The sequence below is a fragment of the Diuraphis noxia genome, unplaced genomic scaffold (assembly GCF_037042655.1).
Source record: "Diuraphis noxia isolate RWA-SAM2 unplaced genomic scaffold, SU_Dnox_SAM2 contig0001, whole genome shotgun sequence".
In the NCBI taxonomy this organism is placed as follows: Eukaryota; Metazoa; Arthropoda; class Insecta; order Hemiptera; family Aphididae; genus Diuraphis; species Diuraphis noxia.
The window spans coordinates 15901747-15921359 of record NW_028301711.1 but is presented as its reverse complement, the minus strand read 5'-3'; the positions used below and the strand labels follow the sequence as shown (position 1 = coordinate 15921359).

At 29.9% G+C, this 19613-nt stretch overlaps 1 protein-coding gene and 1 pseudogene across 3 annotated transcripts; both read right to left on the bottom strand.

The window, feature by feature from the left end:
* Positions 1–19613, bottom strand: part of LOC149059932 (uncharacterized) — a 166060-nt pseudogene that overhangs the window by 123526 nt on the left and 22921 nt on the right.
* On the bottom strand, positions 9651–19612 carry LOC107167534 (E3 ubiquitin-protein ligase UHRF1-like). 3 transcript variants are annotated; one of them, XM_015516629.2, is made up of 13 exons: positions 19272–19612; positions 18968–19169; positions 13784–13966; positions 13527–13726; positions 13114–13463; positions 12856–13042; positions 12549–12768; positions 12284–12495; positions 12061–12204; positions 11836–11992; positions 10351–10602; positions 10191–10289; positions 9651–10131 (listed from the first exon to the last, which is right to left on the bottom strand). In XM_015516629.2, exons 2-13 carry the CDS (start codon positions 19115–19117, stop codon positions 9985–9987), a joined length of 2301 nt encoding a protein of 766 aa, XP_015372115.1. In that variant the 5' UTR covers positions 19118–19169; positions 19272–19612; the 3' UTR covers positions 9651–9984. The 3 variants fall into 3 exon arrangements, with proteins under 3 accessions (XP_015372115.1, XP_015372114.1, XP_015372113.1); XM_015516628.2 differs by having other exon boundaries at positions 18968–19173; positions 19237–19611; XM_015516627.2 differs by having other exon boundaries at positions 18968–19173; positions 19272–19611.

Genomic DNA, 19613 nt, shown 5'->3' with positions numbered 1-19613 from the left:
AAAGTTATATTATATTTATATTATATTATTTATACATATTATGTACTATTATAGCTATTAATAAATTATTATACAGATACTTGCAGACGGCAATGATAATTCGATAACATACCCGGCATTTCCTACATTCGTTTGTTGTATTTCGTTATTTGTTACGTATGAGTGTCTAGAGAATGTGTTTTAAGTTTTAGTCTCGAGCTCATTATTATAGTGTTTTAACTTTTAAGTGAATTGTAATTATTTAATTATTATATTAATTTCGTGTTTCGTATTTTTTCGAAAATACTTTTAATGGGGCCTAAATCAAAATCGGAAGCAGCAAAAAGAGTTGCGAAATTTCATAAGGAGTTAATAGAAGATGCTAATAATCCAAAGCAAAAGAAATTAAATTTTCAACCTGCACGTATTCAGCAAGGTAATAACAATTAGGTTATAATAATTATTAGGTATTTATTTTAAAATAAATATACAAATTTTTATTCATTTGAACTTTACCAACTTAGAATTATTAATATCAAAAAATAAGGATTCTGAGTCAATTGAAACAAATAAAATTTTGCCGGAAAACATTAACTGCGCAGTCGGTGAAACTAAGAAAATATAAATGGTATATGTTATTCAAATCGAAATAGATAAATTAGATGTAGAGAAAATCTTATAGGTTTTTTTATAATTATTATTTTTATATAAAAATAGAATCAAATTTGGAAAACAAAAATGTTGAATGTACAAGTATTATAATGGAAATAAATGAAAATGAAAATAATGTGACTGATGAAATCAAAAATCAAAATGTTGAATCTACGAGTATTATAATGGAAATAAATGAAAAGGATAATAATGTGACTGATGAAATAAAAAATAATATTAATGGTATGTACTACATTGTAATTATTGTTAAACATTTTAATAGAAATATAATTAAAGATATATTTGTACATAAATATATGCCGAAGCACATAATTAATTTTTGATTTTAATATGAATTCATGGGTTCTCTTTTCAAATAAAGAAGATATAATAAATACAATTTCCAAATCCTCAATGAAATTAAAAAGGCTACTTCAATAATTTTTAATGTATATAGCAGTATGTATTTTATTATTTAACATTATCTACTTGATAATACATTAATTAAAAAAGTGAGTTTTAATAAAGATAAATTTAATTTTTTTATGCACTAAAAAATTTATTCCAAAATAATTATACTTTCCTTTCCTTATTTTGATATATGGTTTATTTTTTAAAATTATTGGGTCCCCCAAAAAAAATTTCTGCCTGGGCCCTCAGGTACCAGGGCCGACCCTGAATACACCAATAAAATACGATTTTATGTAAAATATATAATATATTATACACACGTGTTGATTTTTTAATATTTAATAGTCTCTTGTAAATGTTATAATATTCAGGTTAATCATAAATTAAATGAAAGTGCGACCATCACTCACGCAAAAATTACACAACCCGCTGTCACTGGCCATAATATAATAAAGTTTACGACCTGAATAAATTCTACGCAGAATCCTCTAGCACTTCAGACCAACAGATGATTGTCAGAATTCTTGATCTCCATACTTCAAGACATCCTGGTGAGAAAAGTGACAACGACACTGGTCCCGAGTCCTCGCGGAACCGTGGTTGATTGTTTGAGACGAACGATCATCAATCACGTTGATTAATTTCAACACATAACAGTGAACGTAAATACTTCACACCAACTATGTGAGGATATTCAAGCGTATAAACACAACGCATCGATAAAAAACAGAACGATGACTTGCACACACACACTTGAATTATTCAGAACGTACAATTTGCTACCTGTTATGTGTTTGTTAGACTGAGACGAGGCATGAGGATACTACGATCAAACGTACACAATGATTCAGGTTAGGCCACAGGAACAGAACTGAATACATGGAACGCTTATTATGTGTAGTTAAGTACAAGAAAAGTATCCCACCAACCTAGGCATCTGTCGATGTTCTTTTCCATGATATTTCATGGATAAAACTATTTTATTATTTTGTCTTCCACCAAAAATCAGTGATATGCGGTGGTATCCAAGATTAATCTAAGACTTAGAGTGGTATTTTCACCTTTTGATGCAACCTAGCAAACATTATCGTATATCGTGGAGTTAAATTTTTTTGACAATCCTACTACAAGATTTAAAATGGCAGCCTACTAATAAAGTAAGACATTTTTCAGATCCAATACACGTTCTGTATAGTCAGTTCAGTACCCACGGAGCACGTGGTAGCAAGTGGATGGAATGACTCATTGGGCTCAATCACAAGGAAAAACACGTTTTGTAGTATATCAGGTTGCAATAATCCGAAAATGTATTTCAATATTTGGTCCAATCTCTTAATCTTTATTTTTAAAATCTTTCACTCCTTTCTCAATCTTTACTTAAGTGCTAAACAAAAATAGATATGTCACACCTGTTGAATAACTTTACTCTTCCTCTAATGATAGTTGCTTCAACAATATTTCTAATCAACAGCACATTTTGGAGAATAACTTTAACGATTTTTCTTCTTGGATTACGCCATATCTCTAAAATTATATGAAAGTCTAATTAACTCTCCCTCGTTATCTTCTCCTTTCTCCTCTCCTTCCTTTCGGTCCATATTCGAATCATCTCTAATTTCTTTACTTGCTTGAAACATATATCTTACAAAAGTATCTGTCATATGTTTATTTTTATAAATATTGCCAGTTGCCACTATAAATAATTTTATCTAGCACAAAATCGATACGTCCTTAGCAGTTCCAATATCCCTTTTAACATTTGCAGACTTTATTTAACTTGATTTCCCATTACTCATTACTCTGCGTTAGTGCGGTGATTTCAGCTTTTTACATCTTGCCTGGTTCTCCAACTCGATATCCCACAATGGAAATATTATTTACAATTCTATCAACTAACACAGTCTTAGTACGCTCAATGACGTCAGCTCTACACACATAGGGCAGTTTAATTCCACCAAATCTTCCATCAAAATATCTTTTTGTTCCCTTGGCCTCAACTGGAACCTATAATGGCGCTCTCTGTGTGAGCCTCGAGATTTACCATATTCCAACTATCGTGACAGCTTTCAGAAGCAGTCAGTCTCTCAAATTTTAATTTTTCCTGCCACCAATATAACAATATCCTCATTAGCTCCATACTCTACATACTCCAAACTTCAATAGGGAAAACTGAACCTCTTCTACACTAAATATCCAAGATGCGATTTCCACGTCAGCCGAAGATCCTACCTCAATAAATTCCTATTCCGTCTTTACTGGTATTATAAATAACGCCGTAAACCCTAGAATGTCCAAAGTTCTAAATAAACACGGGGGGAGGGGATAAATAAGCATAAGCAGTTTACAAAGATGTTCAACACTACTTTAAAATGAACTTTCATTTTCCTCTCTTAGATTATTAACTAACGATATATAAAATCATTTTTCTGAAAATATATCCTACAAGCATTATATGAAGAAAACCCATCGAATGAGGTTATTAAAAATATGTACAACATACAGTTTAGATGAATTAGAATTAAAAGGAAAGCTGTCTATTAAATAAAATTATATAAATTATATATATATATTTTATATATTATATAAATTTTTTTCTGTTTATAACTAAGAATTAAAAATACAACACTAAGTTTTCCATAAGTTTTCCTTCAAATAGCTATAGGAAAACTCGAAGCTTCATTATAGGAAAAATTTTAAGAGCGTTTAAATTTTAAATTTTTTCGAAATAGCGTAACGATAACGATTTATCCTCAAACGATTTTAAATATTTGTTATTATTCAAAAAGTGTAAATCGTAGATTCTTGAAAATTTTATCAGTTATTTAGATTGGCATTTTCATTATATGATTTAATTATCAAAATATTTTGACTTTTTTTGAGATATTTATAGACGACTGAAATTTTCAATTTGTCTGAAAACATTTTTTTAAAGTGTTGATAAAATTTTTTTGGCAATATCAAAATACTTGAAAATTTAATACAAAGTTCCTTATAAGTTATTCTTATAGTGATTAAAAAATTATAAGAATACATAGGCATAATTTTTCGTAATTAACATTTGAAGTTCAAATATTGACTTAATACGTAAAAATTACGGCAATTTTCAAATTATCTTAGATCGAAATTCATAAAAGTTTTTCTTTTTAATTCTAAGATTTGAGAATTTAATACAAGGCTCATAATATATTTTTACAATAGCAGTTGAAAAATAAAATAAATGTATGGTCACACATTTTTTTATAAGCATTTACAGTTCAAATTTTGACTAAATACATAAAAATTACGACAATGTTCAAATTATCTTAGATCGAAATTCATAAAAGTTTTTCTTTTTAATTCTAAGATTTGAGAATTTAATACAAGGCTCATAATATAGTTTTGCAATAGCAGTTGAAAAATAAAAGAAATACATAGCCACATTCATAATATGAAATTCATAATATTGTTTGTATTTATATCTAAGGTTATAAAATTTAACATCAAGTTTTCCATAAGTTTTGCTTCAAATAGCTATAGATAAAATTTGAAGCGTCATTATAGGAAAAATATTTTGAGCGTTTGAGTTTTAAATTTTTATGAAATCGCGCAATGATAACGATTTATCCTCAAACCAGGTATATGTATATCTATTATAATATAAGGTATTATGAATTATGATAATTACATGATAACTACACTAATTGATTAACCATGCCTTATGCAAAATGCTTCTTAATTGAAAAATAAAATATTTGTTTCAAAATAGAATATATGACAATATTTTAATATAATATATCCTAGACTGACAAATCATCTCCGTTCAGAATCGTTTTTCGTATACAATGTTACCTATCATTGCATTCAAATTTAATCCCATCCATTACAGTAACCTACTGTACAGCAGAGCGACATCATCGACTTACCCGCTTTTTTTATAATAATTTTTATTACCTAATCGTTTTAATTCAGCAATTAATATTATATAATATTGCATTTTGATACATTGAAAATTTAATATTTTAAAATGAGCCACCATAGCTCTTAACTGATGATATATACTATATACAATATTACAATGTTTGTTGGTATATATATTTCATCGTCACAAAGTATTAAATCATAAAGCTTTGTATGTACAAATATACAATATACAATAATCCATATATTGCAGCTTAACGTTTATACAGTTGTAGGTACTGATCATGAACGTAGTTTACTTTTATTACATCTTATTATAATTATTATAAGCGACTTAAAACGATTAACTTTAATTCATGGCAACGATTTATAAACAAAAATGTCGATCTGAATTTTATAAAAATTTATAATAATTGATAACTCCTTTGTTTATTAAGTTAGAGAATCGATCAAATGCATAAACCTTCTACGCAATGAGCTCTTTAATTAAAAAAAAAAAATCATAACAATCGGTTCAGTAGTTTCCGAGAACATATCGCTCATAGGTTTTCATTTTCACATTTATATATAAAGATACAATATCACAATTTATTTTTATAAACATTTAAAGTTGAAATTTTCATAAAATTCATGAAAAATTTTAAAATTATTTTGAAATTCATAAAAAATGTCTTTTTCTATCTAAGATTTGAAAATTTAAAACAAGATTCCTCATAAGTTGGTCTACGTTTATCAAAGGAAAAAAAATGTCAGAAAGTAGTCAAATTAAATGTTTACGAGCCTCTAGTGTTCAAATTATTACGGCATTGGATGTCCACTCGATTTTTTACGGAACAATTTTTCTATTTTGTTTAACTCAAAAGTTAAAAGAACTTTAAACATTTAAAGTTCAAATGTTGATTATAAAATTTGTTAAATTGAAAATTATAAAATTAAATTATTTTTTAAACATCAGATTAGCTAATTAAGACACAACACCAGCGCCTTTACAATCTTTTTGGTGGATTACCAGGAATGTTTGCTAAGTTATGTGCAAGAATAATGAGTGGATTCGGGTGGTTTGTATGGCGAGAACGGAAACGCTTATAAGAGGACGAGGCCACACATCGGTAACAGTCGGTAGTCCATCAAGATCATAAAACATGTACCTAATCGCATATTATACCTAATAAGTAATAATATATATAATACACAAAAATAACAATATGTATTTTTTCTAATTGTTCTAAAACTATATTTTTATAATTTCGTCATGGCCAGCTGCGTCATATATCATTCGAAATTCACTGCAGAGTACTAAAAGCGGCCCCGTAACAGAATATGCCTTCTTTGGGCGCCGGCATCTGGTCGTAAAAGTCGGACGGCCTTTGCGCGACGCTGCGGTCCGGGTGTTCGTATCGCACGCGCTCGTACAGCCTGCGCTTCCGGCACTCGATCTGGACCTTCTTGAACAGCCGCTTGTCGATCACGTCCCGCAGCGTCTTGAGCGGCCGGGGCGGCGGCACCCTCGTGAACGGCGGCACCAGCTGCCCGGACTGGAGCAGCAGCAACAGGCACGTGACGTACATGGATCGGTCGGACAGCTCGTCATCGTCCAGCGTCATCTCGCCGAGCACGTCCAGCCACATGAGCACTTTCCTCCGTTCGTCCGGCGACACGTACTGCGCCAGCGTTTTCACCAGCTGCCGATCGCAGGCGTAATGCTGTTCCGTCTTGATGCACCCGTTGGGCAAGCACCCGGGCGGCTGCGCGCACTTCGGCTTAGCGTCCACCGCGTGCCTGTCGTCGGTGACGGAGCTGTAGTACACCGGCGGCCGCTTGCCCAAGATCGGATCGCTGCACACCTTCGACGACTTGCCGCCGCTCTTCGCGTCCGTCGAAACACCCTCATTCGGCGTGGAATCGGAATTCGGACGGCTCATTGAGTGCCGTATAGGTAGGTGATGTCGGATGAGTTACCTAATGTGTAATATTTTATAAATTTTGATGTGTGTAATTAATTTGTTGAGTTTCAGTGGTGATTTTTGTAATCCTGTTGGTCAGTGTTAGAAACGTTGTAAAAAAATTAATTTAATATAAGTTATCGTCACGATGATCGCGGTTTCCAATTCATAGTAGCTAGAGGTATCTTAGTATATTATGTTATTACTTAAACAATGAAATGCACTATTATAGCCAATTAATAAAAACAAATAGAATAAGTACCTATGTAATATTGTGTATTTGTATGTATATCTCCCAAATAATAAATGAAACTAAACAATTTAAAACTTTTTATGTTTTACCTTAAAATGATAATAATATGAGCACACACACTTTTTGATTAGAAAAAAAAAAAATGTGTCTACTTATAAATTATAAATCATTTCATATTACGAAAAACGATTATCAACTGTTATTTCTCAAATATATTTTAATATTTATTTAAATTGCTAATTATCATTATTTTTTTTTAATTATTTAAATGGTGTATATGACGATTATTGACAAAAACGTCAAAAACAAATCAGTATCGCATACATTCGCATCTCTGCGAAAGCTGAATATTCAATAAAATTTATTGCCACCGCTTTATAAAATACATATTAACATATTATTGGTGTGATTTTATTCGTGTTTGAATTCAATTAAAAATGTGATTGGACTTGTTTTTACGGAACACGAAAACAAACAAATCTTAGGTTCAGTCAGTCAGTCAGTTCAGTTAGTTATTTATTAGCTGTTAATTATGTGGCTCATAACTTAATGCATTTGCATATTCCTTAGAAAGTTCCAAATTCAAAATCTGATGCAATATAATTTCGTTTCACGATAAATACAACAAATTACCAAAATTTAAGCATCAAATTTCACTACATATGATTTTAGGCATATAAATGCTTATAATATATGTTTATAGATCAATAATAAACTTTTTTTTTTTAATTTTAAATAATTTAAAAATAAAGAGACACCGCACACAGTCACCTAGTCTATATTTTAAATTTTACTATAAATATATCGAATATTAATTGTAAATACTTACCTCTCTGTTGCGATCGACCCAGTCTTATTAAAAATATATTGAATAATAAAGGATATTCTGGTTTGAAATGAGAGTATAACATGATTCGATACTTGCTGTATGTGATACATTTAAATGTTTTTTAATTAGCAATTCGAGAATAACGCTTCAAATCTACGTACGGAAAATATACACAAAAAATGTGTAAAGAAAAATAATTTATTGTATGCACATACTTTATTGTTTTTACTTTTTTAATGCATCAAATTCCAAGAATCAGAAATTATTTTTAAGTGGGAACTTACATGTGTAACTTTTAAACCTAAAAACTATCCAAAAAACTAAGGATGATTAATTTAATAAACTTACTGTACAAAAATCTTCCAAAGGCCATATTCAAACAATATTTAAAGGAAATACATTTTTCTCACAAAGCAATTTATTGATTTATATTTAAAATTCAAAACTATAATTTTTTTTTTTACACAATGATTCAGCCAAATTTCTGGTTGTTTTTTTAGATTAGAGTCCAGAAACCTAAAATAAAGTAGGTTCATTCCTTTAAATAATAACTACTATGAGCTTTCCTCAGTAATGAGTTGAATGCAAACCATAATGTCCATAATCATAAATGCAAAGTATAATGGCAACAGCATCAAACTATATTTAAATTACTTGTGTCCTACTCTAAATTAATTTATGCAAAATGGTTGTGGACATGTATGATTTTTGTTTTCTATGGGTAGTTCTTTTATGCAATATTAAATAGCAGCTGGAATTGAACTTGCTTGGAATCATAAATACAATAAGGTTGGAATATTTCCAAGAAAAATGGACTAAATAATTTTAAACTTTCAGTGCATTTGTATTCTGCTGAGCATACTTATATACTATACTTTGGCATTTCCAAATCCAATTAGTGTCTTAAGGGCAAAAGCAGCGCAATATTTGCCTTCTCTCTCTACACCATTTTCAACATTTCAAAATTACATGCAGCTGAAAGTTACTTTTAGTATTAGAGTGAAGTTAAGAATATTACCAGTTATGTTTGTTGGTACAATAATTATATTATATAATATAATAAAATATTGACAAAATAACTTTGAACTCTGGGAAGTAACATTTTTCTGTATCTACAGCAGCCTACGAATGCGAGCACATACATTATTTCCTTGTATATATTTAGTTAAAACACAATATTAAACACTTAAATTTTATTGTTAGAACATTTTTTCTAGATCTTTAAGTTCAAACTATTCTACTTCTAGTTTAAATCTGATCAGTTTAAAGTCTTCAACTAAATAAAAATAATTGCAATGGCACTATTGATTTTGATAATTGAGATAGTGAATTTTATACTGAACTAGCAGTAATTTAAATCAATATAATTTTTTACTGGACAGATGAACTATTTTCTAATAGTTGGGACTATATTATTTCCTTAATATAAAATTGTTCACTAATATTAAAATATAAATGTAGGTATGTTAAACATAGTTTATACTTTAAGATAATTACTTATTACACAGAATGATGTGTATTAGTGATTTGTGCAATCGCCATAATATTGGTCAAGTTGTGCCTGTCTCTAAGAATATTTATTAAATTTTGTGCAATAAGGTAAATAAATAATTCAAAGATGATTCAATGTTTACTTTAATAATAAATAACAATTTTGTTTTAATATTTTAATTATTTAACATAGTACAACACGACTAATACTTTATGTAGTTATAACAAAATTAACTTATTAAAAAAAAAATGTAATACACAAATAAAACTCATTAGAAAACTTTGAATGGGTCACCAAACTAAAAAAAAATATGAATACAATTTTATTTTTCTATAAATAAAGAAGTTACTTTACCTCCAAGTATAATTAAATATAAATAAATGTATAACAAATTAGTTAATCAATTTAAATAAATTATTGTTTTATTAAAAGCAATCTTGCTGAGAAAAATGATAAGGATTATATTTAAGTAATGTACACTGCTATCTTTTATAATAAATTTTGTTTGTAACAGTAGTTAAAACAATTGTTAACGACCTGTGTTATAACCAGGGAAGAAATACAAAAGAGTATTAGCCAATGTAGTGTTGATGTTCATAGAGTAAGTTTTTCCTAATTCAGCTCTACACGCTGGACATTGGTACACCTCAGATCTAAATGATCTTTTTAAACATCCCTAAAAACAATACATATATTAATATCAGATTTCAAAATAAATCTTAGTAATAAACTTACTTTACAAATGTTATGAGCACATTCTAATGTAATAGGTTCAAAGACAATATCTTGACAACATACACACATAAAAGTTTCTTCAACTCTATCCAAAAATGCCTAAAGGGATATTAAATTTTGTTAATAAAATTATGAATATTTTTTTTATATAGTTACATACTTTTTTGCCGTCTTTTAACAACTCTTTACAATCATCCCAATATTTTTTATTGGCAGCATCAGCTGCAATTAATACTTCTGCTTCATTTTCTAATTTATAATGCATTTTTGCTTTCTTTTCTTCTTTTTTGAACGGTAAATTTTCATTTGACTCACTGTTTTCGATGCTTTGCAGTGTTCTTTTTCTTTTAGACCCCGGTAAATCTGACTTAGCATTGTCAAGTTCAGTAGGTGGTACATAATTTTCAGGATACTTATAAAACCACATAAAACATGTATGAATTAAATATTTTAATAGTTATGAATAGGGCTCGGATGTTGTTGCATTTGAAATTTTTAAATTTTTTTTCTATTGTTCGGATTCGTTGCTAAGTAAGTTATAAATTTATTTCAAACGAGTACCAATTAATATATAAAAATTTTAAGTGCAACTTTTTGCAATTTTTGACCTTTTTTCAATTTTATTGCAATTTTGTTGATTGTTGTCATTTTCAATACAATTATATATTTTTTTTTATGTTTTCACTTTTTTTTGTTAGATTATACAGTGCAATACTTTTCAGTGGCACCCACGTAGGGTACCAAGTGGTGCAATTGCACTGGTTTCTCGTAGGTCCCGGGGCCTGCATACATTCGAGGGCCCCACTCTGGTCTCTTGATCAGACACTATAAATACATAACTATTCATCTGGTCCATCTGAATATTTAGATCGTTGAATAAAGCGTAAAGTTGGCAGTACCAAATATGCAAACAAATAAATTTGGGGGCCCTATAGTTATAACTTCACTGGTTCGTAGAAAACCTGTGGGCGCCAATGATAATTTTTAAGGTAAGGTAAGGTTTTTTAAAAAAAAACAAATCAAAAATAGTTTAAATAAAAAGTTTTAAATTTTGATAAATTTATTTGTAGATTTCTGAAAAAATATAGACCGCACAATTTACCAGATTTTTATGACAACTGTCGAGAATTTGAATTTGAATCTTTTTTATTATCTACTCGTTTAAAACCTATCTAATAAAACTTTATAATATTACTTAATAAAATGACTTAATCCATTTCATAAAATAATTTGTTAATATATTTTTATTAATTTTTTTGGTACAAAATATTTTTTTATTGCAATTTTTAAGTGCAATTTTGGGTATTTTTCACAGCAATAATGCAATCAATTTTAGAACATTTTTAGTGCAACAACATCCGAGCCCTAGTTATGAACATGATAAATTAAATAGGTATGTCAGCAACTTTGTGATACGCATGTCAATGAAAGAAGCATTTCATCAAATAGATGGTCAGTGAAGTAAGGTGGAGTCGGAGGCAGCAATTGTGGTTGTAGTGGTGGTTTAAACCAATGAAAAACAGTGAAATGATCTGGTCACATTTCACTGAATGGGCGGAGGAAGGATGTGTGATCTGTTTCAAAACCGGTATATTGCTGATATACCTATTTAATTTATCATAGTTATTAACATTTTCTAACTCACAATTATTTCAAGGCCTAGTTGAGCCATACGCATTTTGCCTCTTGCTGTCCAAGGAGCTGGTGTAGGATCATCTCGTTTCAATACAAAACGCCAAACAATAAACCCAGATATTCCAGTTTCTGGATAATACTTTACAACTTTGTAAAGACCATCATAGCTTGAATTAGATCAATTCAATTAGAATAATAAAAAAAAAGACTGTTTTCATAAATAAAATGTCCATACCGATTGCCCACAGCAGGTGCATATTCAGAATGCTTACGAAGTTTATAATTCCGTACAACTCTAACTGGTTTGCCTTTTTTCCAATCCACAGCTGTTGCTCCTTCTTTATTATTGATATCTGCATTACAGTTGAGAGCTAAAGCCCTACAATAAATATTAATTAAAAATTATAATAGAAATAAAGATAGATCATTTTTAATTATTTGTATGTACCATAAATTACCTGTTATAGCGAGTCAATTCTTGGTTACAACTCTGTAGAGCAGTGCGTTTATTTCCAGACAGATCTCTTCCACCTGAACCGGTATACATGAATTCTTCACCATTGTCAATGTCGTCTTCATAACCACCACTTAATACAATACTAAATGCACCCTGATTGTCACGACCGTGTATTCCTCCAACTGGTGGACGGTGAATACCACTTTCAGATACCTAAAGAACAAGAGTTTTAAAACCATTTAAATGAAGATTTCTTTAGTACTCACTTGAACGCGGAATAACCATGTAGTGCCAACTTCAACACCGGGAATGGGACCAAAATGGTTGGGTGGAACAATGTTACATTTCTTTGTTCTACCTACACATGCCATTCCCTTGCCCCAATCACGTTTTGATGTTGACGCTAATGTCTTTTTTTTTGAGGCCTTTAATTTTCCACCAGCTTTAACAATTTCGCTATCATCAATTTTGCATGTTGGACAATACCTGAAACAAATTTTTTGCACATAAATATACTCATAGCAGTAAAAATAATTTTTCTAAATACAATTATTATTTATTATTATCACTAACCAATCATCATCTTTTGGAATTTCCGTCAAGGGTGGTGTAAGGCAGGTCATATGAAAACTGCCATCACATTCATCACACAATATCTGTTTGTCCTCATGATCCTTGCCACCACAAATATTACATGCACAGTACACACATAACTTATTAATGTTGTCTTTGCACCTAGTGCAATTTAAAGCTGTAGCTCCTTTTCAAGAAAAAAACATAAATTTAATATTTTCTTAACAAGTGAAAAAAATGCCAATTTTATTTTCTTACTTTCCGTAGAGGGCTTTGTTTGCATAATAGCATCTTCTTCCTTAGTCCTCTCTGCAACCAATTTGTATGGTTTAATTTTTAAAATATCATCAACAAACTTTAAATGACAATTGTTCAACACCGCTTTATTCGATCCAACAGTAACATTCCCTATTACTTCACGATTTCGTCTATTAACTATTATCTGTTTCACTAGGACATCATACCAAAAGCCACGTTCTTTAGGAAGTTCAGTGTTAAAATTCATAAGAACTTTATCATTAATTTTTAATTGATCAAATGGCAGATTATCTGTAGCATATGGTCTAATGTCTTTCAATTTGGCTTTAGTAAGTGGATCAGTAGGGGATCTAAATAAATATAATTAATTAGACTTACAAATACGTTTTAAATAAAAATAATAGAACACTTACCCTGCATCCTCTACAAAATAAATAAGTCCATCATATTCTTCTTGATTATCAGAGGAAGATGGTTCAATTTCTAAAGAAACATCTTTTTTTATCTTCACTATTTTACCCATGTACCACACACCATATTCATGATCTCTTATATCAACATAATCACCCAATTTAAAATACTTGCTTTCCTCGGATATATCTTCTAAATTATCCTAGAATATGAAATGAATTTATAACTTATGAAGATTTTATCATGATAAATTAAATACCTCTTTTGTTTTAGAACTACTGTCTGATGCACAACCAAGAATAGATTCTTTATCATTTAAATTCTTAGGAACATTTGGCATTGATTTTTTTATAGTGTTAGTTTCAGTAACAGACACAATGGTCAATTGTATAACATCATTTATATTAATACTGTAATCAAAGAGGCTATACTGATTTTCAAGCTGAAACATATAAACAATAATCATGCCAATAATTAAAATAAATACAGGGAGCGTTATTTAAATCATACATTTCATTTAAGGGTCCTAGTGAATAGAAATTATTTAACTGATCAATATAATAAAATAAGGAATCTAAAAATTTAACTCAAAAGCATTGGTTATTTTTTTAGTTAGTGATCTACCAAACCACGTGACCTAACATATTGGGTATATGGTTAAGTATTTTAGGTTAAATTAAAAATCATAAAACTATGTAATGTTATTATTATTATTTAATTAGTAATACAAATATCAAATAAACAAAATATCAACAAAAAAAAAATTTACAAATTCAGAATACACATTACAGCAATATCTCAAAATTGGTCAAAAAATATGGTAGTATGGTACCTACAATTATTTTAATAACTTCTATCATGATAAAAAAAAAAAAATCTTAGGACAATAAATTATTTATCGAGTTTGGCAAAAATATATTCTCAGATGACAATAGCATATTATTTTTTTAAAGGTATGGAAAGTAAAAGTGGCAAGTGGCTTTTGTATTGTGCAACAAATTAATAGTGAGAAATACAAAATAATCAGTAAATTGACAACAAAAATGTAAAAAAATAAAATATTTACAGCAACTAAAAATTCAATCCAATCCCTACAACTTCAAAAAAATCAGACTTTAATTTTGTTCTGTAGAAAGCTGTAGACAGCAAAAATTTCATTAAACAACAAATTGGCAAATCTATAGTATTAAGATTTTCTTGCTAAGTAGGTAAACTGGACCAAATATTCCTGTTAAATTATCTATTGCAGATTAAATTAAATATATTGCTGTATACTACATCAAAATAATGTATAAAATCAATTAATGAGTCAATGGGAACAAATATATACTGTCTCACGAAAGAACGGGACCGTGTCTCGACCAAAATCGGTCATCCTTGCGCATCCCCACGCCGCACCGCACCACAGCACTACAACGACGACGACGGTCGTCGCTGGTGGTTGCCGGCGGTCGTGGTGAGGAGTAAACGGTGAGCTCTTTCTACATGCGCGAAACGGTCCCGTTCTTTCGTGAGACATACTATAGTTGTCAGTGGACAAAACTATTGAAGTTGAAGGGGAGTTAATACAATTATTAAGTATTTCATTAAACGATAGCCCTGATGATATATTAAAATTATGTTGAGGAATTTTATAGATCATTGATCTAAAGAGATATACATTACAAGAGCATGCTCGTTTTAATGAAAAAATCAACACTACACATCATTTACAAGTACATACACTAAAATTGTGCATGGCTTACACCCCATCTGACACCTATAGGGAAATAAATTTTGATATTGACAATGATTTAATGGCTAATATAAAAAATATACATATTAAATAATCTCTATATTAAAATATACAATTCTCCAAAACACTTCCTGATTTAACATTGCCACCAGAATCCATTCTAGGAAACATTAATTTCTGCAGCTTCATACTAATATTGAGTTACATTAATGTGTACTTTTTGAACCAGTTGAACGCATTGTTGAATTATTTAATGCAAATGGTAGTATAGCAATTAAAAAACCTTAAGATGAATCAAAATCTCTAACATTTCAAGTTAGATCAGGTTATAATTTTACATAAAATCAAACTATAAATATTTACCAATGGCAATCAAACTTCAAGAAAAAAAAAGCAGGAAAGTGAATATCGCTCTGCTGTACAGTAAGTTACAAGTGGGTTACTGTAATGGATGGAATTAAATTTTAATCCAATAATATTAGGTATATCTGTCTAGGATGTATTATAGATTATTAAACATTTTCAAATCTTAGATTTAAAAAGAAAAATTTCTAAGAATTTCCCGCTTAAAATAATTACGTATTATGTAAAAATTCAAACTTTGAATGCTTATAAAAAAAATTGTAACTATGAATTTATTTTATTTTTCAACTACTATTGTAACAATTTTTTAGGAGCCTTGTATTACATTTTAAAGCTTTTCTACCCAACAAATAAATTTTTTTTAAACTAATAATTATCAAAAATTGCATATGCCTATAAATAGTTCAACTTAAGTCGAAATTTTTAGAAAACTGCATGGTGGATAGAATATACTTATATAAACATTCGGTGAAAACTTCATGTATCTATGGTCATTTTTTTAAAAGTTACATCAAAAACCAAAATCGATTTTGTCGAAAACTGATTGTGCATAAAATTTCCTGTTTTTCCGTTAATTTTTAGTTTGTTTATCCCGATTATTTTTACTCTTGATCCCCCAAGGCCAAAGTATCAACTAGATTCACTTTCTGATTTAACATGGTACTGAAGTTAAAAGTCAAAGCATTTTTACCCAAAAGTACCAACTAAATTCACTTTTTATTCAACGAGGTACTGAAAACAAAAATCGAAGCACTTTTACTGCTCCAAAACGTGATGTCAGACACAAAAAAAAAAACACATCATGGTTAGGTTAATTAGTTAATTTGCTCAATCACAAAGGGTAAGAACTTACAACCTTACAAGCCCTGATAAAATATAGAATCATTAAAACATTTCTAGGTGATAATTTTCTGTCAACCAACACATGTAATATAACATAAAAATCACATTTTAAAATTGTATGAAATATTTAAATTTCTGTTATAATTATTTAATTCACTTCAAGTAATACAGTAATTAATACCATCCGGACGTATCTGGTTATTGCACCCAACAGAAATTTAAAAATCAATTTTTATCATTTTATTTCAATACTATTCATCGCACGTATTCGGTTTTGCACCCATCGATAGAGATTTTTTTACTGAACTTTTCTATAACAAAAAACAATTTTTGAAAAATGTGGACGTATTTGGTTTTTGCACCGAGGCCTTTAATTAGAATTAATTTTTGCAGAAGACATTGCATTAATTATTTTATTAAGATTTAATTGTTATAATAGGTAATACCTAAATTTTTAATTAAAGTGAAACTTCTTTACACAAGGTATGCAAAAAAAGTTTGTAACACTAGAAGAATCATGTTACCATTGAGTGCCACTAGCCACAAGGATGCTTGAAATTTTTGTAGAGATGGATAAAATATACATAATACAAATAAATAAAATGTCTTATTTTAGTTACCACCATGCATTAACAACTGTTATTACACAACTGATAGAAAAGATCTACTGATAAAATTACAGATAGAAAGCATTGCATCAATAATAATGGCAAGCTGTTCTGAGTTTTATACCTCTTCTTTCTCTATAGAAGATGGCTCATTAGTCATTTCATTATAAAATAATTTGAAACAAACGTAACATTAAAATAAATTATCTTTTCACAGTAGAGGTTTAGTAGAGGATATATGAAGTGGTGAGATTACAGGTTAACCTGTCCAATTTTCTCTTTATTTTTCAATTTTCTTCTTCTAAACAATCATAAACCTAGAACTTTGGCGATAAAAAAAATGGAAAATTTAATTTTTTTAGTTTTTAATTTAATTTGTTTGTTTAGGTGTAAGTTAGGTAATTGTACCTTCCAACAATCACTAATTATACACGTGCCTGGCAAAATCCAGTCTTTAATTTATGACAACAAAGTGAACTTGTCACGGCGTTCAACAAGAACAAGAAAATAAAACCCAGATTCCTACTGGACTTCTACTCGATAGCCACGATGGAATTTACGTTGACCAAATTTTGAATCGTCTATTTCAACTATTTTTCCTACTCCACCTTTTATAGTTAATATTTGAAACAGTTAAAATTGTTTTACTATTTATTACATAAGTTAAGGGTATCGATTTGTATGTATCTAATAACAAATTTAAAATATTATGTAAATCATTTTCATTTACATTTTACAAACACACCAATCTTCTCATGACCAGTGCTGCAGTGGAAGGTATACGGCAGTATACGCCGTATACTTTCTGGTTATTTCTAATAAACTCTGTATACCTCTGTCCTCTGATTAAGGTCGTATACTCTCTGTTGTGATGAAATTACTAAATAATATAAAGATAAAAGTCATTAGATTATTATTTATATTGTTGATAGAAAAACTAAGAATGTTAAGAATCACTTAAGATAGACGATTTGTATAAAACATAATTTATATAGTTTTAATTTGAATTTGTGCAATATTAAAGTATGTGTGTTGTGTTATTTACCCTCTACCAAAGTGATACCTAATGACATTATAAATGTTTAATATTATAACCCATAGTATACCCTCTGCTTTTTAAGGACTACAGCACTGCTCATGACATATAATCATACAGTCAAAAATGACTTCTCTGTGAAAAGCTGCCTAATCTATTGCAGTATTTTCGAAATAGAGACTGGCTCCATTATAAAAGATAGAGAAACATTTTTAAGCCACAAATAAAAAAATGCCCCTATTTGAAAAGGAGACCAATGACATTTAAAAAAAAAAGTATGTTTGAGAATAGATTGAAAAAATTTGCATATCGAAGACCTTTTGTTTTTTTTTTCCTCAACATCGCCATACAAATCCATCGGTAGCACTATTCATGGGACATAAATGAAGAATAAGCCTTTTGTACACTTTACTTTATTTTTACTTATTAGATTCCACTCTTGAAGATTTTTCCAGTACTTTGATACTGATGGGCCCATTAGTTTTGTACGAGAAAAGTTCAAAAATATTCAAAATATTAAGACACATGTTTCACAAATAAAAAAAGATATATCACCAAAAATTTCAACTTAAAAGGATTATAATAAACTATACAATACTGTTTAATATTATTATGTAGGTATGTGTTATTGTTCTGATTCAAATAAATAGGTAAATATGGTGTAAAACTACAAGGGTATAATTATATTTAACTCATTTAGACCACATTATGTTAAAATAATATCAAGATCATAATCATCGAATGTTTAGTGTTTGTCGGTAAGGGAGTTTATATTACTTTACCGGAGCGCTTTTGGTCGGAGATTTTATTTCCTAGATTTATAAAACCAACAAGACGGAATGGTTGATAAAATATTACCTGTTTGCCGGCGAAGAAAAGTCGTTGATCTTCCGGTTTGACGTCGAACTTTTTTTCGATGAGTGTCTTTAAGTCGCTGATCTTCGTCGTTCTAGACGTGGGTATCACGGTCGACTTGCCGGAGCTCATCATCCTCACTTGCACGTGCATGGCGACGCCGATAATAATATAATTGCACAACAACGACTATGTACCTACGTACCTATCTGTAGACAGTAAACAATAATACAGTATGGACTATAAAACCTAAAAATATAATAGAGGCGTACGCGCGTCTAAATCGCTCCGCTCGAGCACCACTCACGTGTTTGAACCAACTCTGGCAACGGCGTCGGCGACGCGGTCGGAAAAACGAACGACCCGAGTGAAACGACAACCACTGACGACCACGAGTGGTCAATAAGATGAGTGACGAAAATAGGTATTAAAATATTATATTATCACTGAACAACGCACGGTATTAAGATCGCCTCGAGACGTGACGGCAGCAAGCAGCCAGGAGCAGCCAGAATGCCAACGGGACGCAATCGAAGTACGAAAATAAAACAACTACGACCGCGATCGGTGTGTGCAAGTGTGCGAAAGCGATGTGCCAATGCGCATGCGCAGTGGTGTACACAGGAGAGACTATAATATAGTGACGACT

Bases quoted from the DNA above. Each gene is read 5' to 3' on its own strand.
- LOC107167534 (XM_015516629.2), bottom strand. From the start codon at position 19,117: ATGCACGTGCAAGTGAGGATGATGAGCTCCGGCAAGTCGACCGTGATA. The intron at 12,769-12,855 runs GTTAGTGATAAT...AATTTGTTTCAG, and splicing joins ATTCCAAAAGATGATGATTG to GTATTGTCCAACATGCAAAA. The intron at 12,496-12,548 runs GTGAGTACTAAA...CTTGTTCTTTAG, and splicing joins CATGGTTATTCCGCGTTCAA to GTATCTGAAAGTGGTATTCA.